General features: G+C 37.6%; 1 protein-coding gene across 1 annotated transcript; it reads right to left on the bottom strand.

Annotated features, from left to right (window-relative positions):
* Nucleotides 1-21,493: 21,493 nt before the first annotated feature.
* LOC124373799 (heat shock protein 70 A1-like) lies at nucleotides 21,494-23,678 on the bottom strand. The gene has a single exon (XM_046832134.1). It carries the CDS (start codon nucleotides 23,549-23,551, stop codon nucleotides 21,644-21,646), a length of 1,908 nt encoding a protein of 635 aa, XP_046688090.1. The 5' UTR covers nucleotides 23,552-23,678; the 3' UTR covers nucleotides 21,494-21,643.
* Nucleotides 23,679-25,087: the final 1,409 nt, after the last annotated feature.

Raw genomic sequence — 25,087 nt, 5'->3', positions numbered from 1 at the left:
CGCTTTCCGAGATGAGAAAGAATAACTTTATTAATGATGCGCGGGTCGTTTGGTGACCGTATTAGATCATGTGATGAGGTAAGGCATCTGTTTTAATGAAAATATCTGGTTTCAGCAAGATGGAGCCCCTCCACATTATGGCGTACATTACATGTAAGACATTTTTTAGACAATGTCCTTTCCACATAAGTGAATTGGTAGAAGGGGAACAATAGAATGGCCTGCCCGTTCTCCCAGATTTGTCCCCTTTAGACTACTTCTTTTGGGGCTACCTCAAAGAAAAAGTGTTTTAAAACAAAACCTCAAAATTTGGATGATGAGTTGAGAAACCGTATTGTAAGAGAAGCTCGGGGTGTTCCTGTCCAAGCTTTAAACAATGCGATATCAGCGTTCTACAATCGATTGGGATATTGTCAGCAAAACTGAAGGCAAACACTTTGAACATTTGTTATAACTGTTTTGGTAAGTGATTTGAAGTAAAAGAAGTAAAATAAAAGATTAAGTGTCTCAGTTTTCTCTAACAACCAGAATGTTTTGCATTTGAAAAATTCTGTATTTTATAACTTTGAGTGTCCGCCATTTTGTAATGCGCGTCAACTGTTTTAACGTCAGATTTTCGCCAACATGTTTCTAATTAAAAGAGCTTTAATTTTATGTACGACTCGACCTATGCTTTCTGTTTAAGAATTTTCACCAAAACCCCTAGCGGGACGTCCCCCCATAAAAGCAGGATATCATGGTGAAAATACATAAAATAATAGTTTTATATGGAGCAAAAGCTTGATGTAAATTTTGGTTCTTATATTGTAATTAGTTCAAAAGTTATTAGACCGTCCCGGGACTTTTCAGCACCCCTGTATATATATATATATATATACAGCAGGGCCGGATCTATCATTTCTTCTAGGGGGGGGCAAGCTTGACTTTTGGCGCCCCCCCCCCCGATACCAAACTATTTACCATAAGTTTTACTACTATATGCTTTGTATATGGGGTTGAAATAAAATAAAACTTAGGTTGAATAAGAAAGTGTTATTTTAATGAAATAGAAATGTCTATTTTACAATTTTACATGAATCCAAAACAATACAATTGTTTTAGAAAAAAACAATACTAACAATTATAGAATCTTTATCTTCCGAGCCTTCTTTGCTGCAAATGTGTTAATTATCTGATCAAAATAAATCAAAGAAGCCCTTTCATGTTCAATTGATACAATGCTTAAATTAGTTAGTCTTTGCTGTTTCATAGAATTTCTTAAATAGGTTTTTATAAGCTTCAATTTGCTGAAACTTCTCTCTCCAGATGCTACAGAGACTGGAAGCGTTAGAAAGATTTTAAGAGCTTCATATATGTTTGGATAACCCTCTTTCAACTTGCTCTTATGCAATATTTTGAGCAAAGATGCTGCTGTTGCGTCTTCCAATCCATCTTCCATATTTAAGGCATGAAATTTTAAAACTCTCTATTTCATTCACAAGCTCTTCTTCATTTAAGTCACTGGCATATGTTGTAGCTAATTCTTTTGCTTTACTTTTCAAAGTTTTAACATCCATTTTTTTATTTGATCCCCACACAAAAAATTAAACTTATCAGCAACGATTTTTAAACGCATCATATCTGTTAGTTAGCTCACTAATAATTCTATCACATATTTGAAAAAGTGATCTTTTGAAAAGCTCTTCTTCTTCTTCAGTAAAATTTGGCCCATCATCTTCATGTGTGTCTCCTGTCATTTTCTTTTTCTTTCTCTTTCTTGTTTCCTTGTACTCTGCTGTTATGCCCATATTATTAGCTAAAAATGTTGCCTCATCAATTGCCTCTGAAACAGTTAAATCCCTAGTTGAAGATAATACATTTAGAAGACCTTGTATGTTTCTTGCAGCATTGTCTACTGTTGTGTCCTCTCTTTGTAGAAACTTGCTAACTCTATCAATTTTCTTGAGGACTGAATACCAAAAGCATGTCATAATAACATATTCAAACCTTTTCATGTTTTTAAGTAGCGATTTAGCTTCAGCTCTTGTTTCAGGAGATGAGAACTCATGGGTAGTTAAGTCTTCAAGAGAAGAGAGCACTTTGTCCATATGTTTATAAATAACCTCCACAGAATCAATCCTTGCTGACCATCTTGTTTTACTTTCTGATTTTAACGAAAGGGGAACATGTTGTTTTAAAACTTCCCACCTTGATGTAGAGCCATGAAAGAAGTTGTAGAGGCTGTTTATAATACCAAAATACGATTGTGCTTCAACACAGGCCTCTGCTGAATGAACCCCAACTAAATTTAAGGAATGGGCTGAGCATGGGACAAAGTAGGCCAGTTTGTTCTCTTGCACAATCCTTGACTGGACACCCTTGTATTTCCCAGCCATGTTTGCTCCGTTGTCATACGACTGGCCCCTGCAAAAACATCAAGTCTAGACCATCTTCTTTGAGCTTTTTAGCAATGCTTTCAAATAGCCCCTCGCCTGTTTTTTCACTCACAGTAAAAAAATCTAAAAAGCTTTCACATACCTCTGGCCCTTCGTCAGTATATTTAATGTAATGAATGACTTCAGTCATTTGTTCATTTTTACTTACATCAGGGGTACAGTCGAAAATCAATGAAAAATATTTAGCTTTTTTTATGTCCTGAATTAGGTCTTCTCTAATTGCATTTGCAATGAGATCAAGAAACTCATCTTGTACTGTGTGAGAAAAATAGCTGAGCTGCCCTTTCTTATGGCGACCAATATGCTCACGCAAGGTCTCATTATAGTGGGAAATTAAATCTATAGTGTTGAGAAATTTTCCACTATTTGGATCTGCAAAGTTACAAGTTTCGTTTGTCCCTCTGAATGCACTACCCTGTTTTTGCCAAAAATAAGACAGCATCTAGTATACAGCGTAGTACTTCTCTCCAGTGGGATTCCTCCTTTTTTACCTGATCCTGCAACTCCTTGTCGATCCCTCCTTTACCAAGTGACGTTTCTAATGCTTTCCATGAAACAAAGGTTTTCTTATGGTACTGGAAGTTTTCATGTTCTGGCAATTTGTCACTGAGTTTTTTCCAATTTGTGAATCCCTCCTTTCTTGCTAAAAACGAAATTGTTGATTCAAGTTCTGTGTTCAAATGACGAAAAAGCCTGCATGGAACACAGTACAAAGCATTCATTGTCTCGCTGTAAGCCAAATAAGATCTTTTGACCTTTGAACCATTTTTCAAAATTTTGTAACACCAATCTTTTGTAAGGTTTCGGCCCTCCCTACCGCTTTTACTCAAAATCAGGATTATGATCTTCGTTTTCACATCTCCTTTGTATGATGTAAACATCTTTGTTTGTCACTAAGCTGAGTTGGCCAAGTTCCAGGGTCATTAAAATTAAAATTGTACTCACATTCACTCTCCTGTTCTTCATGGTTAGGCCCTTTTGAGTCTGAAACTGAAACGGCTTCTTGAAATGATGTAGAAGAGGCCCAAAAATCAGTAGCATGCGAAGTATGTGGTTTTTCACAAATAAAGTCATTGTTGTCTTCTTCCTCTGCACAAACGTCCATGAGATCTTCTCCTCCAGCGTTTTCTTCTCCCACCGCATCCTCTTGAACAGACGGTTTATTTCTCGTTGCTTCAGGTTCGGCTTCGTCTGTAAGCAACAGACATAAATGCACACATGACCAAACATTTTAATTTTTTAAGTAGGTTACATGTACAACATAAACAAATTATTACATTGTGTAACGTTTTATAAATCATGTAGGCCTAACTAAAAACATTACAAAAATATAATGTTGTTAAATAGTGCCAATAATGCTAAAAAACATGCTATCTTGATTGGGATACTGTTACAGTACTAGCCTACAGCCTATTCGATATATTAATTGTTTTAGTAGTAAGGGCCAAGGGGATATTATTACAATCAATGTATTGTTAACATTTTAGTATGTATGTTACCGTATTAAAACTATCGTTAATAATAGCATAGAAAGTAAGTGAAAGAAGCATTTTATGTATATGTTTTTTTAATGTATTTAGTTCTGAATATTTAAATGTGTTTATGCTACGCAAGGTGTGGTGGGCGTCGGCCGACGAATGTGAACGGGAGAGGATTTTCATTCAGGCAACGAATCTATAAAATATCTATAAACTAAAACTATATTTACAATTAATGATCTATAACCACTATTTTTAACATTAAAACTGAAGTTTGTTGTTATTATGCCGCTATAGCCTATAACTGTTTTGTACTCAAAATGAATCTTAACAAATTAAAATACAACAAAAATTAGTTACCTTGGTCCTTGATATTTTGCAACCATGATGACATTAAAGTTGACGATTTCGCGGCCTCTTGTTGTCTTGCTTTAGCTTTCTTTCTGTGGAAACACCCTGATGGTTTTTTTTTCGACATGTTGATCTATGTTAGTCACAGGTAGAATATTCATACAACTGCGACATGAAATCTAACCTAAAACTCATCAAAAGTTCACGCTCACGTCACGTCAAGCGGGAACACTCACGAGTCACTAGTCAGGGGCGGGAGCGGGAGACTTGCGCTTGCGCTTTCTAGTCCTAGTCAAGCCGTAGACAATGTTGCCAACCCACAGCCTTAGTTATGAAAATACCCTGCCGCTTTAAAGATATTTCTTACTAGGCCTATGTTCTTTTGGTTTGCGCAAATATAGTTTACTGAAGTAAGAAATTGTATGTACGTAGACTATATTGTGCTATTGACACTTGACAGTAGAAATGGTAAATGTTTTTTTATGGTGGCCTCATCCCATCATTTGGCGCCCGGCGTGGCGCCCCCCCTAACTCGGCGCCCGGGTCACATGCCCCCCCCTGCCCCTCCCTGGATCCGGCCCTGATATACAGGGTGAGGCAGACCACCCGTACGTATAGCGGCCAAACCAAACGAGGTTGATTATTCGTAACAACTTAAACCCCCCTATTTCCACCTTAAATAATTTGGAGAAATTATTTTGAAATCTCTAAAACTCCCCAAAAGGGTAGTTTTTGGGGGGTAGGGGTGGTTTTTTGGAAAATTTTCAAATGTAAAGATATGTTGAGTTATACCTTATTTTAAAGTTATTTCTTCACTGATTATTTTGATGCAAAAAGTTTGAACCTATCTTGCCGCTTATGTACAGGGTACACCAAAACGTTAAAAAATCAGGGGTTTGTGGGTTAAATTTATTGCAACTACCTGCACAAATGTAGAGAGACCATATTTTTATTCAAAACTAATGATGAGACGGCTTATCGAAAAATATCATCAAATGCCACCCTACCCCAAAATTTACACATTTTAAAATTACATAAAATTTTGAAATACTTAACAGCCCCAATCTAAAAAAAATCAAATAGCAACCTAGGTTGTGTTGTACATAATTAGAAAGGTCTTTAAAAAATAAACATTTTCTACATTTAAAGTTTCTCTCTATCAATAGTCAATAGTCAAATATTCTTTATTCAAAAACATATAGTACATTTCTTACATTAGAATAGTGTCAAGTTTCAATAATATAAAATAAAGACTACATCCAAAACTAAATCTAAAAATCAATTGTTATTATTAAAAAATACCCTTTTCAAATTCCTCTATAGAGTACAAAACTAAAACTGTCAAAAATGCTTTTAACTTTTTCTTAAATATATTACAATTGTCCTCTTTTTTTTAATTTCTTCTGGTAACTTTTTCAAAAATTTATTTCCTACAAATGTTGTTTTTTTTTTGTAGAACTCCAGACGGTAACTTGGAAAATTAGACTCATTTTTGTGTCGTGTATTGTACGAGTGAATAAAATAATGTTGATCCCTTAGTGGGTTGTATCTTAGGAACATTATGCACTCATAAATAAATAGCCCATAAACGGTCAATATTTTTAATTCTTTGAACTTTTCTTTGACAGAATCATTAAAATTCAGATGTAACATGACTCTGACTGCTCTTTTTTAGACTTTCAATATTTCCGTGAGGTTTTCCATTTTTGTTGTTCCATATACACAAATGCCATAGGCTATGTGAGACTGGATATGAGAATAATAAATCAGTTTTAAAGTTTCCAAACTACACAAATTTAACATCTTTCGAATTGCAAATAGGCCTGAATTTATTTTGTTTAAAACCAATTTAGTATGTTCATCCCATGACAAATTACTATCAACCAATAATCCTAGAAATTTTATCTGATCAACCCTCTCAATTACACTGTCATTAATTTCAATATTTAAATCTAAAATTTGATTGGATTGTTTTGTTTTAAAATTTACAAGCTTGGTTTTATCAGAATTTAGAGTTAAATTGTGGTTTTGAAAAAATTGTTCAATACAAGCCAATTCGATTGAGGTCAGTATCTCAAATGGTTTCAAAACTGTAGTACAAAAATAGATTTTTAAATAATTTTACTCAATGTATTTATTATAAAAGTCAGTGCAATGTGCAAGTAAAAAAAAGTTCCAACAGTAAACTCGTCTCTTATGTTTATTATTAAAAATAACTACTGTACCCAATTTTTTAAAAGAGTCTTTTAAAATTTAAAAAGGTATTGGTACACTGTAAACTACAATTTCTTACGATAAGTGCAGTTATTAAATTAGTACATTTTGAATTATAAAAAGTTTTACACTTAAATTACACAAAATGTATAGGAGAAAACCTGTTGTTATGTAATCATTGATGTGAGTGCCATGGAAGGAAGGAGTATCCTGTCATTATTAAAAAAGATAAATACTTCAAACTGGTTTTGAAAACAAATCTACCATGTTATAGCAGCATCATGGTAAATTATCAATATGACAATTATCAATTATCAAACTAAAACCAACAATAACCTAGTAACTGACTTCATGAAGAGTTAAAACCGGTGCTCAAACTGCAACCCATTGTTTTCCAGGCAGAGCTCAATCCTTGAGGTGAAGCTATCTACAGCTCTCATTATGTCTTCTCTAATGATCATGTTTATAACCTCCCTTATCCGCTGCATCATGTCCTCTCTAGTTGGTGGTCTTGATTTATACACTAGGTCTTTCAGTCTACCCCACAAGTAAAACTCCATACACGTTAAATCAGGAGATCTCGCTGGGTAGTTCACAGGGCCGCCTCTTCCAATCCATCTGTCAGGGTATTGCTCGTTTAGAATTAATCGAGAATCTTCGGCGTAGTGTGCTGGTGCCCCATCGTGCATAAACCACATACGTTGTAAGACTTCCTCAGGGATTTTGATCAATAAATTAGGCAAGTGACCAATGAGAAAGTTGATATAAACTACTCGATCTAGGCGATCGTCAAAGAAGAATGGCCCTACAATATTGTCACCGATACTACCGCACCAGGTATTTAGGATCCAGTACCTTTGGTTGTCCACTTCTCGCATCCAGTGTGGGTTTCCAAATGCCCAGTATCTCATATTGTGACGGTTCACTTCTCCATTACTCCTAAATGTAGCCTCGTCACACCACAGAATGTTACAGTGAAAGTTTTGATTTTGTTGTAGTTTTTCTCGAGCCCACAAACAAAAGTTCATTCTATGAAGGTAGTCAGTCATCTCCATGGAGTTCTTGATGTAATGACATCCTATATGGGTGCATTTTATGATCGTGAACGATTCTTAAAACATATCTTTGACTGATAACAGAATCAAGAGCTACTCTTCGTGTAGAATCATGCGGATTCAGTTGAAAGGCTGCCAAAACTTCGGGTGCCCTATCACTTCTCACGGGTCTAGCGAGTTCCTTTCCTTTGTTGTGGTCAGGTTGAACACGATCTGTTTCACAAACTCGACTAGCAAGTCTTTGAAAAACGTTCCTGGAGTGATGTTTGCGCGGACGTTGGGCATAAAGAAGAGCGGCAGCTGAGTAATTTTAGGAACATTCCCCTAACACAATAAGCATCTGGAATGCCTCCTCATTTGAGAATGGCATTTTAGAACAAACAAAACTTACACTACGTACTTTTAAAAAATTTAAATTAATATCTACCTCATACCAGTGGTCACAAGAACAACTGAATAGGGAGACGATAATAACAGAGATTAGATAAGAGACTAAGGAATTGGTTTCAAAGTTCTTCCAGGGGCAACTCGTGTATTTGGGATTGTTTTGATGTGTTTTTTACTACATTATTTAAAAACAAATTAAACTTAAAAGTCCAACTTGTTTTCCATTTGTTTCATTGGGTTTTGATATTAATTGGGTCTTGTTCATTTTATTCACGAATGACTTCTCTTCATGTGTACAAAGCCATTGTACACCACTTATGTATGCTGATGACACGGTGTTACTGCTAGGTAATAAAAATCCAAATATTATAGCAACCACTGCCACCACAGCTTTAAACACAGCAATGAACTATTGTAAACAGAACAGCTTAGTTGTAAACCAATCAAAGACAAAACAATTAATTTTTGGAAACAAAAAACAAACAGTGACAAGACTGCCAGACCTGGAAACTACTGACAGCACCACCTACCTTGGCATCACACTCGACGAACATCTAAATTGGACACCTCATGTGGATAACCTCTGTAGGAAATTAAGCACAGGAATCTACGTCATAAGAAGAATTAAGACCATTAGTGATCTCAACACTGCCAAAATAGCCTACTACTCTCTTTTTGAGACGCATCTTCGATATGGGCTATTGGTCTGGGGAAACTCATCCAAGACAAATGTGCAACGTGTACTTATTCAACAAAAGAGAGCTATAAGGACACTTTGTGATCTATCACCCAGAGAATCCTGTAGGGAAAAGTTCAAGGAGCTCAAAATCCTAACTATAGTGAATTTGTACGTACTTGAGACCATAACATATGCTAGAACAAAGACTCTGAACCCACTCAAGACTGGATCACAACTGCACACATACAACACCCGACATGCAACAAACTACTGCCTCCCTGTACACCGCCTGACTAAATATGAAGAGAAGCCAAGCTACATGGGATCCAAGCTTTGGAACCATCTTCCAGCAGCAGTGAAGGGGACAGATGACCAGCACCTGAGACAACGGCTTGGCAACTAGCTAAAAAAACATCCATTTTATTCTCTTGATGAGTTTTTTGTTCTTGATTCAAATCATGTTTAATCACTTGACAATGTACATTTTTATGAATTTATTCCACATGTTATATTTGACGCAAAACTGTTCTTGAAGAATATGTTAATAAAGAATATTGTCTATTGTCTATTGTCTACAAACTAACTTAGTAAAATTATTAAAAAATCTATTTTTGTACTACATTTTTGGAGATAGAGAGACAAACTTTAAATGTAGAAAATGTTTATTTTTTTTTTAATCTTTCTAATTATGTACAACACAACCTAGGTTGCTATTTGATTTTTTTTAGATTGGAGCTGTTAAGTATTTCAAAATTCTATGTATTTTTAAAATGTGTAAATTTTGGGGTAGAGTGGCATTTGATGATATTTTTCGATAAGCCGTCTCATCATTAGTTTTGAATAAAAATATCGTCTCTCTAAATTTGTGCAGGTAGTTGCAATAAATTTACCCAGAAACCCCTGATTTTTTAACGTTTTGGTGTTTTGGTGTACCCTGTACATAAGCGGCAAGATAGGTTCAAACTTTTTGCATCAAAATAATCAGTGAAGAAATAACTTTAAAAATAAGGTATAACTCAACATATCTTTACATTTGAAAATTTTCCAAAAACCACCCCTACCCCCCAAAAACTACCCTTTTGGGGAGTTTTAGAGATTTCAAAATAATTTCTCCAAACTCTTTGGGGTAGAAATAGGGGGGTTTAAGTTGTTACGAATAATCTACCTCGTTTAGTTTGGCCACTATACATACTGTATGGGTGGTCTCCCTCACCCTGTATATGTACGTCTATATATATTATGTATATACAGGGCCGCATTTACAAATTCGGCGCCCCTAGGCCTACAGACCAAAGAGCGCCCCCCCCCCCCCAGAGGACTCTGATTACACTGACGTAGAAATCCAGTAAATTTCTTAATTACGTAATTTTGATGAAAGATAATTACAATAGTATATATATACAGGGTGTATATTATGTCTGGAAACACCCAAATATATCCTTTAATAATTTAAATATAAATTTGAAACCTCTTACAATCGTGATAGAGATTGGGCATCTACTTTTTGGAACAATGTTTTGTTATGTCACACCAACGGGGGACGTCCTGCCGAGGATATCGTGAATATTCTTAATGGAAGCCTATACCTTGTGATACATAATTTTAAAGGTAATAGCTTACTGAATTGAATGCCACAAACCGCATCTCAAAGGAATTATTCTATCAGAAAATAGAGCATTTTTTAGTATTGAAAATTTACTGATGTTCAACAATGTAATTTTAACATGGTTCTTGCCACAAAATGTGTTACACTAATTTTTTTAGCATTTTTTAAATTTTCAATTAAAATAAAATAAACAATTTTATTTTTAAGCTGGTTTCATTAGTACAAATTTTACCCAGTTTTTATTACAATGAATAAAACTTATGAGTCACTTTCTCTGATTACTTATGAATCTGTACTTGGTGTTTTCCAGTCAGCAGGAAGGTTTAAAGAGACAAAGGTCACTAGCCTATGAGAAACATTATTGTGTTATTAATCATCTGGTCTACAGGTTTCAGTTTGTTGAGCATGGAGCTTTCACTAGACAGGTCTAAGCTTGGGAATTACAAATGGACAAAGGTCATATCATTCCTGTCGAGTTAATCAGTGTTTTCTGAAGCATTGCTGTCAACAAGTTATCTAATTACAGTAGTTCAGTTTTTATTTGGCATTTTAATGGAATTGTCTGAAAGAGAACGAATTACTCTGTTGATGATGCGAGGATATGGCGATCGTCAAAGATCTTATCGGGAAGTTTGTAATTTGTTTAATGACACTTTCCCAGAAAGGAATCCATAAGTGTTTCAACAATATCAAAAACTATTGAGCGTTTTGAAATGACAGGGAGTGTACGTAATCGGCCAAAGTCGGGTAGGATACAATCTGCAACAGATGAAGAACATGCACTAGATGTTTTGCAAACATTTATTGAAGACCCACATACATCGCTCAGAAAAGCTGCACAGCAACATGATATGCACCCTATGTCTGTGAGTAAGATTTTGAAAATTAATAAATACAAACCATTTAAAGTTCATTTAGTCCAACAGTTAACGTGAGGATGATTACGACAGAAGAGTTGAGTTTTGTGAACTTGCGATGCGCAAATGTGATGACAATAGAGATTTTCTGACCAACCTATACTATTTTCTGATGAGGCAACGTTTTTCCTAAATGGCAATGTTAACAGGCACAATTGCCGTTACTGGGCTAGTGAAAAGCCACATTGGATTAATGAGTCCCATTCACAGCAACCACAAAAAACTGAACGTATGGTGTGGAATTTTAGGTAACAAAATTGTTGGACCCTTTTTCATCAATGGAAATTTTAAATGCCGAACTTTACTACAATATGCTCCAAAATGAAATAATCCCAGCTATTCAAATTGCAATCAGGAGAATACTTTGATAATGTATGGTTTCAGCAGGATGGTGCTCACACCCCATTATGGGAGACAGGTAAGAGAGTATTTGGATTTAAGGTTTCCTCATAAATGGATTGGCCGAAGAGGAGAAATCGAATGGCCTCCAAGATCTCCGGATTTGTCACCAATCGATTATTTCCTATGGGGTCATTTAAAATCCAATGTTTATAGAAGAAAGCCTCATAATTTGGAAGACCTAAGAAACAGGATTATAGAGGAGATTGCTTTGTGATAACTGAAGAAATGTTAGGCAACTCTGTCGAATCATTTTACACAAGATTGGCTCATTGTCAAACCCGTAGAAGGAACACACAGTTCGAAACAATTGCTTTGACACCAAATGCAGGTAAAACGTTTGTTGTAAGACTTTTCTAACAGCATACATTATTTTTTATTTGTAATAAGGAAATCAATAACATAAGTATTTCCATAATTGTACTGTAATAAAAACTGGCAAATTTTGTGCTAATAGAACCAGCTTAAAAATGAAATTTTTGTTTTATTTAATTGAACATTTAAAAAAATGCTAAAAAATTAGTGTAACACATTTTGTGGCAAGAACCATGTTAAAATTACATTGTTGAGCATCAGTAAATTTTTCAATACTAAAAATGCTCTATTTTCTGATAGAATAATTCCCTTGAGATGCGGTTTGTGGCATTCAATTCAGTAAGCTATTACCTTTAAAATTATGTATCACAAGGTATAGGCTTCCATTAAGAATATTCACGATACCTCGGCAGGACGTCCCCCGTTGGTGTGACATAACAAAACATTGTTCCAAAAAGTAGATGCCCAATCTCTATCACGATTGTAAGAGGTTTCAAATTTATATTTAAATTATTAAAGGATATATTTGGGTGTTTCCAGACATAATATACACCCTGTATATATGAGGAGTGTTTTTGAATAAATAAAAGCAATGAACCAATGAATGAGTCAACGTCGCACCCCGAACCTAGTTGACCTTGGCCACCCGCCCCGCCGAGCGCCAACACCACCCGCCGCCGCAACTTTTTTCTTTTGTGTATTAAAATTTATGCGCCCCCTAAAATTTTGCGCCCTAGGCCTGGGCCTAGTGGGCCTATAGGGAAATGCGGTACTGTGTATATATATGTATGTATTGTGTTATTACTCCACATGATAGGGTTATCTTTATGTTAGAATAATTAATGGTGAACTAAAACTCTTTTTTTGAACATTAATTTTATTTCATACACGTGTTTCGGTATAAACCATCTTCAGTGTGTACACTAATCTTAAGTGTAATATAGTTAGAGTCAAAGTCAAAATATTTTTATTGTACATTCATCAAGAATTACAATATTGTCAATAAACAGAAATCATTTCAGCTTTAGTCAGATTGTAGGGGTTCTCCGTTGTTTTTGAAGAATTCGCTTATGCTGTAGAATGGTCTTCTCACTAGCCATTTCTTCAATTCTCGTCTTAGCCAATCTCCAGTGAAGTCCTTCATGAATGCAGGTAGATGGTTTTGAAATCTGCAGCCGGCATAAGATGGTTTTTTTTTCTCTGATAGGGTGGTGCGATGGACTGGCAAGTTATATCTTGAGCCATGACGAGTGTCTCTGTTTTTTGGTGGTGTAAGTTTGTCCACATAGAGGATACTTTCTTGTATATAAAGAGATACAACTGTCATGATCTCTAGGTCTTGGAATGCCTGACGACAGGTTTGACGTGGTTTAAGGTTCGCCAATGCTTTGACAACCTTCTTCTGTAGAAGGAGAATCCGGTTGATATTGTGTGTTGAGGTTCCTCCCCTGACTAGTAGACCATAATGGATATAAGATTCTACTAATGCAAAATAAGCTGTTTTGGCTGCTGCTAGTCCTGCAATCCATTTTATTCTTCGGATGACATATATGCTTGTACTGAGAGGTACAATAAATGTACAATGTAGAGGTTAATGTACACACTGAAGATGGTTTATACTGAAACACGTGTATGAAATAAAATTAATGTTCAAAAAAAGAATTTTAGTTCACCATTAATTATTCTTATATATACTCGTATATTACTCATGATGAAGCTTTGAAGCAGCACTTATCTTGTTTCAAATAATGACACTGTTTTTATAACATCTAAGAGAAACTAAAGATGAATTGCATAGGAATGCAATAAAATTTCCTTTGGTGTACACAATTAAAAGTACAATGTAAAAATTATGATTCTTTTTTTTATTTTATATAAACAAAAAATTTTGACCGAAAAACTATAAAAGTACTTTACAACAAAATATTGTTAAAAATTCAAACTTCCACTATGCTCCTTAGACATTTTAACATAAAGGGTGTTCATTTAAAAACTTCAAACTCGTATTAAAAGACTTACTCACCCGTGGGGGAATGGCATCCTCATCGGCATCAGCACTGTCCCAGATGGGATCGTGGGTGATGTACCATCCTCGTCTTGTGCTGCAACTTCTAAGGGAGTGGCAGGGCAAGGGGAGGAAGCCACCTTCCCTTGTCACTATTCCAGTGACAAGGGTAGAAAACCTTTTCCCCCTCTTAGTTTTGGCCCTGAAATTGAGAGTAGCTACCTATCCCTTCCTTTCCTGATGGTCCCACCCCTACTTTACCAACAACCCCAGACTAAGGTGTTATGCGACCCGTGCTGAGAGTCTCGTGGCACTGGGGGTATATTCAGTGTCTACAACGGAGCCTTCTGGGAACCAGGGGACACCAGTCGTAATTGCCCTTATCTTCCTAATCGGGTCACTGGAAGATGGACCGCAAAAACCCGGTTCTCGTGGGATCAGAATGGAGAATGAACCAAACCAAAACAAAACCAAAAACTGAAACTCAAGAGGTAAGCGAAACTCAACCAGAAGAGCTACCGATTGAAACAACTAAGAGTGTCTGAGATGACCCCAATGGAGGAAGACAGACTTCTTGTCAGAAGGCGAAGTTCGGCCGGAAGAGCCAAAAAAGAAGCGGCTCTCGAGAGGGCGAACTACGAAAGCGGAGGATAGAAGAGGCTATCGCTAGAGGTGAGCCGATAATCCCCCGGAAAGAAAGGCAGAAGAGGTGGGAAGAGAAAAAACCGAGCTCTGATGAAACCAAACAACGAAGCCGGTTCCTCAAAAAGGGAACTTGGTTGTTGTTGGGGCCTCAGAGCAAGGGAAAACTCATTCCGCACCAGCCCAAAAACAACAAACCCCAAGCTATTCAGGTGTGAAGAGGCAGCGATCGCAGCTGACACCTGAAGAACAAGCAAAGGGAGGGGAGAAAGAAGGAAGGGGCATGATGGAGGTGTCACTAAGAAGACACCCGAAACATATGCCGAAAGGATCTCTGTGGAGAAGCTGGCTATTGTCCGGCTCGAACACCCAGAAGTGAAGCTATCGACGGAAGAAGCCAACAACCTGAAGAAAAGTGCTGGGCAAACGCGCCTTTAAGGGCAAAAACGTTAGGATGTCCAGCTGTCATGTTGAAGGTGGAGCGATAGTGGTCGGCTGTGTTAACACAGAAACAAAGGTGTGGCTAGAGAAGCAGGTCCAGGAGCTGAGTCCTTTCGAAGGGGTTCAGCTGAAAATGGGGCCCCAGCTAAAAGTCTGGTAAGGATGTTTAAAGTATCCACTTTTATCCCTAAGGACATCGAGGTGGACAGCAAGCAAGAGCTGTTCGAAGCCCTCAAAAAACCAGAATGACCTTGACACGGATCAATGACTGCTGTTGGAGGGAAATCTAGTACCAACGGCGAATTCCTGGTCCTTCATGTGGACGAAGACTCCCTGAAGAAGCTGAAGACTCTGGCGATGCGCCCATTTTTGGGCAGTGACAGGATCACCTTCAAGCTGCAGGGAGGTAATGATCAATAGTGGATGACAGCGGTGCTCCAGATAAACTTACACCACAGCAGAGCAGCTACGGCAACACTCTGCCAGAAGATCCTGGCTGACGACATAGGCGTGGTCCTGATCCAAGAACCATGGACCATTGGCAGCCGTGTGATGGGGATGAGCACCGCTAAAGGTAATTTGATATATGATTCTGGCAGTAACAACCCTAGAGCATGGTATAATATGTCAGTAACAAAATCAAATCACTAAAAATGGCACAAATGTGTTCTAGAGACACAGCCGTGACAGAGGTTCACTTGCAGACAGGTGATGGCAACATCAGAATCCTGTTTGCATCAGTTTACCTCCCATACGATTCTCCAGAACCACCGCCAACTGCGGAGATGAGGCGGTTTGTGGAGTTCGGAACCCTTACGCGGAGGCACCTGATTGTCGGTTGTGACGCGAATGCCCACCACACACCGCTTGGGGGAGCAGCAACATCAACAATCGGGGTGAGTGCCTCTTGGAATTTCATAGTAGAATCTAACTTAGTTATTATGAATCAAGGCTGTAAACCTACTTTAGTACAAAGAAGAGGTACAGGGGTAAGAGAAGAGGTCTTAGATATAACTCTGACTAGCAACTTTATTGCAACTAAAGTTTTAAACTGGAGTGTGCTTGATGAAGCATCTGCTTCAGATCATAAGTATATCTCCTTTGACATGAGGTCGTATAAAATAAAGGAGACCTATAGAAACCCAAAGAAAACAGATTGGGTAGCTTTCAATGCAGAGCTAAAAAAACAATCTAGTAAGGGAAAATGGGTATCAGGGGCAAGGGTGTCGAGGACATGCGAACTCTTTGAAAAACGCCATGATAGAATCGTACCACAAAGCCTGCCCCGTGATTGAGAAAAAACTCAAGGAAAAAAGCATGTTGGTGGAACCAGGGGCTGGAAACCTTGAGGAAAAACCTTCGCAGAGCATATAATACATGCAAACGTGCAGGGAACTGGGATAGGTACTCTGCTGCTCTAACAGAAGTACAATAAAGAGGTGAGAAGAGCTAAGAGAAACTCGTGGAGAGAATTCTGTCAGAGTATTGATAAGGCTCCTGATGCGCAAAACTCCAAAAAGTCCTAGCTCGAAGCCCCACAAATGCGGTGGGTACTATACTTAGGGAAGATGGGACTCACACCAAGGATCCTGAGGAGACTCTTCAGTGTTTACTGAATACACACTTCCCAGGATCGTTTCAAACCAGTGAAACAGTTGTTAGTGAATGGCGGCGAGAACCTAGAGATAGCTCGTCTAAGGTGGACTGGAACTGTGTAAAGACTGTCATCAACTACTTAGGGATAAAACGGGCCTTGGAGTCTTTTAAGCCGTTCAAATCACCAGGTACCGATGGCATTTTTCCCGCTTTACTGCAGGAGAGTGGGGACTTGGTGATACCCCTGCTCCTACGACTGTTTAGAAAACTAGTCTAGCGACAGGAGTCATACCCTCATCTTGGAGGACCTCTTGGGTTATATTTATCCCGAAGCCAGGCAAACCCTCCTATGAGGTTTGCAAAGGCTTATAGACCAATTAAGCCTAACATCCTTCTTTGTCAAGACCATGGAGAAGGTTCTGGATAGGCATTTAAGGGACACAGTCCTCATCAATCGTCCCTTACATCCAAATCAACATGCCTATCAGAAAGGTAAATCTTGTGAAACAGCCCTACACTGTCTGGTTGGCAAGATTGAGCAAGCTATTGAACAAAAGGAAATAGCTTTAGCAGTGTTCCTGGACATAGAAGGAGCTTTTGATAATACGAGTACTCACTCTATAGTGTCTAAGCTTACATCCAGGGGTACGGAGGAAAAAAACTGTTGTTAGGTGGATAAGTAACATGCTTAAGAGCAGAAGAGCACAGGCATCTCTGTGCGGAATCACAAGAGAGGTCAAAAACGCAGCGAGGATGTCCACAAGGAGGTGTATTATCACCAAGCCTGTGGAACATAGTTGTGGATGACTTACTCTGGACTCTGAATGAACAGGGTATGTATGCTCAAGGCTATGCAGATGATGTTGTTATACTCATAAGAGGTAAGCATATGGTAAACGTGTCTGGAAATGATGCAGAGAGCACTGGCCATTGTGGAGCGATGGTGTGACGAAGAAGGACTTGTAGTAAATCCTTCGAAGACCGTCATGATACCATTTACAAGAAGAAGGAAACTGGAAATCACACAGCCAGTCCTATGTGGGGGCGCAGATACAGTTAAGCAGGGAGTTCAAATATCTAGGTGTCAAACTGGATGATAAACTCACCTGGAATTGTCATATGAATACATAATCAGACGATCTCAGACTACATTGATGATGGTGAGACGTGCAGTAGGATGCACATGGGGGCTTAGACCCGACATGTCACACTGGCTGTACACCAGAGTCATTAGGCCAATGATGGTGTATGGCTCAGTGGTATGGTGGCCAAAAGTCCAACAGGTGACTGCCGCAAAAAACCTGTCAAAGGTACAGCGGTTGGCATGCTTGGGGACAACGGGTGCCATGAAGGAACACCAACCGCTGCTATGGAAGTAGTGCTAAACCTCCCACCCCTAGACATATTCGTCATAGGAGAGGCTAGGATGGCTGCCTACAGACTGAAGTGCAATGGGAACTGGCATTATCACCATGCTAGTAAGCACTCCAAGATCGTTGACATTCTCAAACTGGATATTCTAGAAATGATGTCTGACAGAATGGCAAAGGTTACGGACTGGGAAAAACCATTTCAAGTCAACATTGTTGAGAGAAGGAATGGTCAAAAGGTGAGCCTGACTACATGAAGAAGGCTCTAACCTGGTACACGGACGGGTCAAAGACTCTGAAGGGTACTGGGGCAGGGGTCTGGGGAGCCAGACCGAGGGTTAACTTAAGCTTTAGCCTAGGTAAACTGGCAACTGTCTTTCAGGCTGAAGTTACAAGCCCTTGCAGAATGTGCAAGAGTTAATGTGGAAAGGGGCTACAAAGGCAAAAACATCTACATTAACTCGGACAGCAGGGCTGCTCTGCAGGCCTTGGCCAACCATGACTGTAATTCGAAGGCAGTCTGGGAATGCCCATAAGGTCTTGAAATTGCTGGCGAAAACCAATAAAGTTATTCTAACTTGGGTGCCTGGACATAGAGGAATCACAGGAAATGAAGGGGCAGACGGTTGCGCTAACTTGGGAGCCAACCGTCTTCTTACCGGTCCTGAACCAACGTGTGGGGTCTCATATAACTTAGCACGTAGATCAGTTACCAAGTTGGATGGCTAACAAACACCTACAACATTGGAGAAACACTGAGGGGAATGTACAGGCAAAGCGGATGCTCAAGGGACCATCAAGGAACATTGCAGCAGATGCCCTTAGAATGAGTAGAACGGAGATCAGAAAGGTGACTGGTTTTATTACAGGTCATTGGATATTCCGAAGTCACCTGAACAGAATAGGTATTCCAGTTCAGGAAACACTGTGCAGGAAATGTGGCGAGGCTGACGAAACAGCCAAGCACGTCATATTTGAATGTCCGGCATTACAGAGCAAACGCTCAAGATCCCTAGGTGTTCTTATGCATACGGAAGAGGGGTTGGAACAGGAAGGCATTGTTCAGAAGATCTCATGGTTTTTGTAAAGGCCTGGGATTTGATACAGCTTAAACCTGGGAGAGGGTGCACAATAAGCCGGATGGCTGAGAGGCAACTACCAGCCTAGGAAACCTGGCCCTCTGTTAAAAAAAAAAAAAAAAAAAAAAAAAAAAAAGACTTTACTCGTATAGCCCAAGTACCAAAATTCTGTAAATGGGAGTGTATAGATTAACTAATTAGGGGAACAAACAATACAATATTTTCAAAATGGGGGTGCTCACCCCCATGCCCCCCGTACCCAAAGTTAAAATTTTGAAATGGCAACTTTAAATGTGACACCTCAATTTGAAGCTCATAAAAAATGCTGTATTTTGGTTAAAAAAAATTGAAATCGGCCAAGCCGTTTTGTGTCAGCAGCCAATAATGTAATTTCTTACATAAAAATTATTAGTTTACAAACTACTGTACTACTGCTAACAAAAACAAAATTACTCACTGAATATGGTTGTAAACTTCAAATAAAATGTTCAAATTGGTTGCCATTGTTGTTCAAGAAAAAAATAACCTACTTTCAAATTCTTGCCTAACCTAAAAAAGTTTCTCTGGTTAAGTATCTGCACTCAGCAGTGATCCTGTTTTTCAAGTCTTGGACACCAGTGGGATGTTTTTTAAAAACCACTGATTTCAAATGACCCCTCTAAAAAAATCTAAGGGTGATAAGTCTGGAGACCTTGTTGGCCACTCAATTGATCCTCTTCTACCAATCCAGTGATCCGGATAGTGTGCATGTAGTCGGATAGTGTGCATGTAGTCATTGTCGCACAAGAAGAGCATAATGTGGAGGAGCTCCATCTTGTGACATAATAAAACATATGATGGAATGAACCCTTCCCCTCCCCTCCCAACATATGGTAGTTGTATAATAATACAACTCAAGAGAAATTTTATTGTTGTGCGCGATTATAATATCTACTTTTTAAGTTAAGTGGACTTACGCAAAACCTCCATAGCCCAGAACATTAACCAATAATCTCATATAAATTGGTTGATGGTCCAAGATTAATGAAATAATAATTATTAAGTCAAATAATATATTACACCTGAGGACATAACCAAACAAGATATGTATTGGAACTAGAAGTAAGCTTTGGTAAATAATAAACTACAAACATTTCAGCTAATAATCTTCAATTGTTCAGGTACTTAATTTGTTCAGTTAAGTACCTGAACTTAAGAAAAGAAAGAAGAAATTTTCTTAGCTTATCAGAATGTAATAATGAGACAATGAAACGTTTCTGAATAAAACAAACACAAACAATATGTCTTTCTTTATGAAACCAACATTTTTTACATTAAACATTTAGGTTTTGAATTTATAGATTTTTAATTTAAATAAACATTTTTTTTAAATGTTTATATATTCCTGAAATTTCTTTTAAACATACATTTAACTCCAGGTTTAACTCTAATCTTATTCTAAGTTAATTTCTAGAACTGATCTCTCCCATGGGTGAGTTCCTAAAGTGGTCTTGGCAACATTCCAAATGCTTAGTGAAGAAATCATTATCTTATTTCTATTTTTAAGACAAATATTTTATTTAAAAACTAGATTAAAACCGAAGTGAAATAGCATATATAAAGCAATAAATATTTTTAATTCTTTTTGCCCGCCGCCGTTATTTAGAATGGAGCAGGCCAGTTTTGGCTCAGCTATTCCCTACTGGGCTATACAGATTAAAGCATTAGTGCTAAAATATTGTTCTTTTGAAGCTGAAACTAGGAACACTTATCAGAAATAATACACATGGCCCATTATTTAAAATGAGTATTATATCATTTGTGATACACAAAGCGCTGAACTTAATAGGGCTACATAACATAATGTAATGGCCTGTGGAAAATGGCTAGTGTTACATGTCATGTCACTGAATTTATCAAGGGAAATTACATTATTTTGTGAAATTAAATATGTAAGGACAAAAAAGATACACTACATTATTAAAAAAATAAATTGTAATAATTAGCTGTTGTAACTAATTCTTAGTAATTATTCACTAAGTAAAATGTGTGGACAATTAAATATTAAAATAAATTATTATACTCATTATGATTTGCATTATCTGCATTCAACACATTTAAAAGAAAGTGAAGTCCTGAATAATGTTCTATTCTCAAATAATGACTCTGAGTTTTTTCTTTGCCTTCACTTTTGATGTAAAGAGCTTGACTTCTATGAACAATAAACCTATTTGTAAGTTTTAACTATGTTTCAATTAGTATTTTTTTATATTTATTTGTAGTAGGACTCCATCTTTTCTGTTTGATATTACAGGCTTTTTTTTGAAAAATTGCATTAGTTTAAAGTTCATATTGACTGTATTTGATTATTGTTAATTTATAAGGTTGAAAGGTAGAGAGGGCTTCACAGTCCGAATTTCACTTCTACAATAAAGGCATTTTTCATTTCATTTCCAGTTGTTTTTACATTAAGTTATAAAATATTTGTTTACTTGGCTAGAAAGTATTGAGTTAGTTTAAAAGGGCATAAAAAAGTAAACATAGGTTGCAAAAAAATTAAACTATAATTTATTGATTAAGAAAAATATTTACAAATGTATACACTATTTACAACTTATGTATAATACCTAACACTAAGATCACAAAGACTTAATTTAAACAGGAAACTTAAATAAACATTTATTCAACATTAATTTTAATCAACCTCTTCAATTGTTGGTCCATTGCTGTCTTTACTCTGATGTCCTCGAGAGTGGGGTTGTCCTGCTCCATGGAGTTTGGCCATTATAGGAGAACACTGTTGCTGTAGCTCCCGCAGCCGATGTTCGTACTCATCCTTCTCCGCCAGACTGTTATTGTCGAGCCACCTCAAAGTTTCTTCACACTCTCGCCTTGCAGCTGACTTATCTTCTTCACTCAACTTCTCTCCTGCCTCATCCAATGCCTGCTTCACATTAAAGGTGTACCCCTCCAGCTGGTTCCTCGCAGCAATCTTCTCCCGCTGTTTGTCGTCTTCCTCCTTGTACTTCTCTGCCTCGTTCACCATCCGGTCAATCTCCTCCTTGGATAGTCGGCCTTTATTGTTCTGGATGGTGATGTTCTTGGATTTTCCGGAACTGTTATCTTTGGCAGAGACATTGAGGATACCGTTAGCATCAAGATCAAAGGTGACATCGATCTTTGGTACACCACGAGGTGCAGGAGGAATTCCTGTCAGATCAAAGGTACCCAAAAGGTTGTTATCTTTGGTCATGGCTCGCTCACCTTCAAACACCTGAATGGTTACAGCAGGCTGATTGTCGGCATAGGTGCTGAAAGTCTGCGTCTGCTTGCAAGGAATTCTCGAGTTCCTCTCGATGATTTTTGTCATAACACCTCCTGCTGTCTCAATACCAAGGGAGAGAGGAGTGACGTCAACAAGGAGAACATCCTGGATCGCTGAGCTTTGATCTCCTGACAAAATGGCAGCCTGGACAGCTGCACCATAGGCAACAGCTTCATCTGGGTTGATGGACAGATTGAGTTGTTTACCCGAAAAGAAGTTCTGTAGAAGACTTTGAATTTTAGGAATTCGAGTTGACCCTCCCACCAGGACTACATCGTGAATAGAAGATTTGTCCATTTTGGCATCATTCAGAGCTTTTTCTACTGGTTGAAGAGTGTTACGGAAAAGGTCTGAGCAGAGTTCTTCAAACCTGGCTCTGGAGACTTTGGTGTAGAAGTCAATTCCATCGTAGAGAGCGTCAATCTCAATGCTGGCCTCTGTGCTAGATGAGAGGGTTCGCTTGGCTCGCTCAGCCGCAGTCCTCAATCTACGGAGAGCTCTTGGGTTAGACCGCAGATCTTTGCGGAACTTCCTCTTGAACTCATCTGCCAAGTGGTTGACAAGGCGGTTGTCAAAATCTTCACCTCCTAAGTGAGTATCACCAGCAGTTGCCTTCACTTCAAACAGAGAGCCTTCATCAATTGTCAAAATGGATACATCAAAGGTTCCGCCTCCAAGATCAAAAATTAAAACATTCCTTTCACCTTTGAGATTTTTATCAAGTCCATAAGCAAGAGCAGCTGCTGTAGGCTCATTGATAATCCTGAGAACATTAAGACCAGCAATTGCTCCAGCGTCTTTGGTTGCTTGTCTCTGTGAATCATTGAAATATGCGGGGACGGTAATAACAGCATCCTTTACAGGGCCGCCAAGATAGGCCTCGGCAGTCTCCTTCATTTTAGTTAATACCATTGAGCTGATTTCTTCAGGAGCAAATTTCTTATTTTCTCCCTTAAATTCTACTTGAATTTTTGGTTTTCCACAGTCGCTGATTACTTTAAAAGGCCAATGTTTCATGTCTGCTTGAATTTTTGGATCATCAAATTTCCTTCCAATTAATCTTTTGGCATCAAAAACTGTATTCTGTGGGTTCATTGCTACCTGGTTCTTGGCGGCGTCCCCGATGAGCCTCTCGGTGTCGGTGAAGGCGACGTAGCTGGGTGTCGTCCTGTTCCCTTGGTCGTTGGCGATTATCTCCACTTTCCCCTGCTGCCAAACTCCCACACAAGAGTAGGTCGTTCCCAAGTCGATTCCAATAGCTGGCATTTTCCCTGGCATATTGAGTAACTAGTAGATAACACAATTACAAAATCGAAACACTTGTAATAAACAGAGCGTAAGATCACGCACTTGCAAACTCGCTTCGAGCACTCAGAATAACTCTGACGTCTGATTCAAACTGAGCAGACTGCCGCGCGCCGCGTATATAAAGATAGCTGTTTGGTTCCAGAAGCTTCTCAGCTGTTCTACTTGTCAGTATAATGCTACGATCCCATTGGCTCTTGAAGTTTCTAGATTCCGTATCTGATTGGTCGACACGCTGTGCTGTATTGATCGTGGCGCATTCTCTTTCGGCGTTTCTGTTTATAGAGCTTCTAGGTGCTTCTCGGCCTTCTCGGCTCTTTACTTGCAATTAAATATGGATTTCTATTTAGTGTTGTCAACGTTAACAGGTCATGAAATTCTTCAATCCACATGTCGAGCATAATTATTGTTTAATTTTCATAACATACTGTTACAATTAAATACAATGTTATTTACAATAAGTAAATATTTATTCAAATAAAGATAATGTTTCATCGTTCTTAAAACACAATTTTTCCTTTCATAAATATTGTATAACAAACAATTAAGTCAATTTAAAAGATCTATAAAATTATTTGTTATTATATAGTAATTAAATTGGCAAGATAGGCTATGTAACTAAGCTATATATATATATAAGCATATAAACCCAAGTTGATAAGTAACCTTTAATGGTTGCTGAGAAATAAACGTACATATGTATGTCTTGAAATATATTATAACTTTCAGAAAATCACAAAAAATAGAAAAATAGTTTTATCGAATTATAAAAAAATAATTTTTTATATTAATAAAATGTTGATGCACGTGTTCACGTTTTTCTTATTAAATTTGTCTTATAACTTCCTTTTTAGAATATTTTTGTGCTGTCTAACCTTCGTCTTGAGGCTATTCTACAGTTTTTCTGCATTTATCTTTTTCTTCATTTCTTTTGTACTCTCGGTCAATTGTTTTTCGAATGTGATCCCAATTAACACTGTTGAACATTCCTTTGGTTTTGGGTTTTCCCCTTCAAACATTTTTCTAACAACCTCCTCCCTAAATTTAGGTTACTAACCCTAAATATACATAATCTCTACTGATAGCACACTATGAAAACTATTATTGTGTAATAAGTAAAAATAACGTGTGGTTTTGTGGGAGGGATGATTCTAATTTCAGTAAACAAACAATGGACATAATCTTATACTGAAGTACTTTTGACTTTACATTCAAATAAGATTCAAGTGCTATATTCAGTTGCAAATAGGAGATTTCAGGCTATAAAATAGCAACAAAAACATTTATGTAAAGAAATAAATAAGATGGTGCATCTGCCCCCTTAAGTGAAGGTAAAAATAAATTTCTTTGTGGATATAAATGTTTTATTTTAATTACAATCATTGTTAATTATTAATAATAAAAAAATTAACACTGATCTAAGCGTATCTCTTCCACTCAAGAAAGTATAAATAAGCAATATTTTGTTGAAAATATGTTGTAGGGTTAATGGTTTCCAAGATATTTAAT

The sequence above is a fragment of the Homalodisca vitripennis genome, unplaced genomic scaffold, assembly GCF_021130785.1.
Source record: "Homalodisca vitripennis isolate AUS2020 unplaced genomic scaffold, UT_GWSS_2.1 ScUCBcl_6422;HRSCAF=13631, whole genome shotgun sequence".
Taxonomy (NCBI): Eukaryota; Metazoa; Arthropoda; class Insecta; order Hemiptera; family Cicadellidae; genus Homalodisca; species Homalodisca vitripennis.
This window is presented reverse-complemented; position numbering and strand designations above follow the sequence as displayed.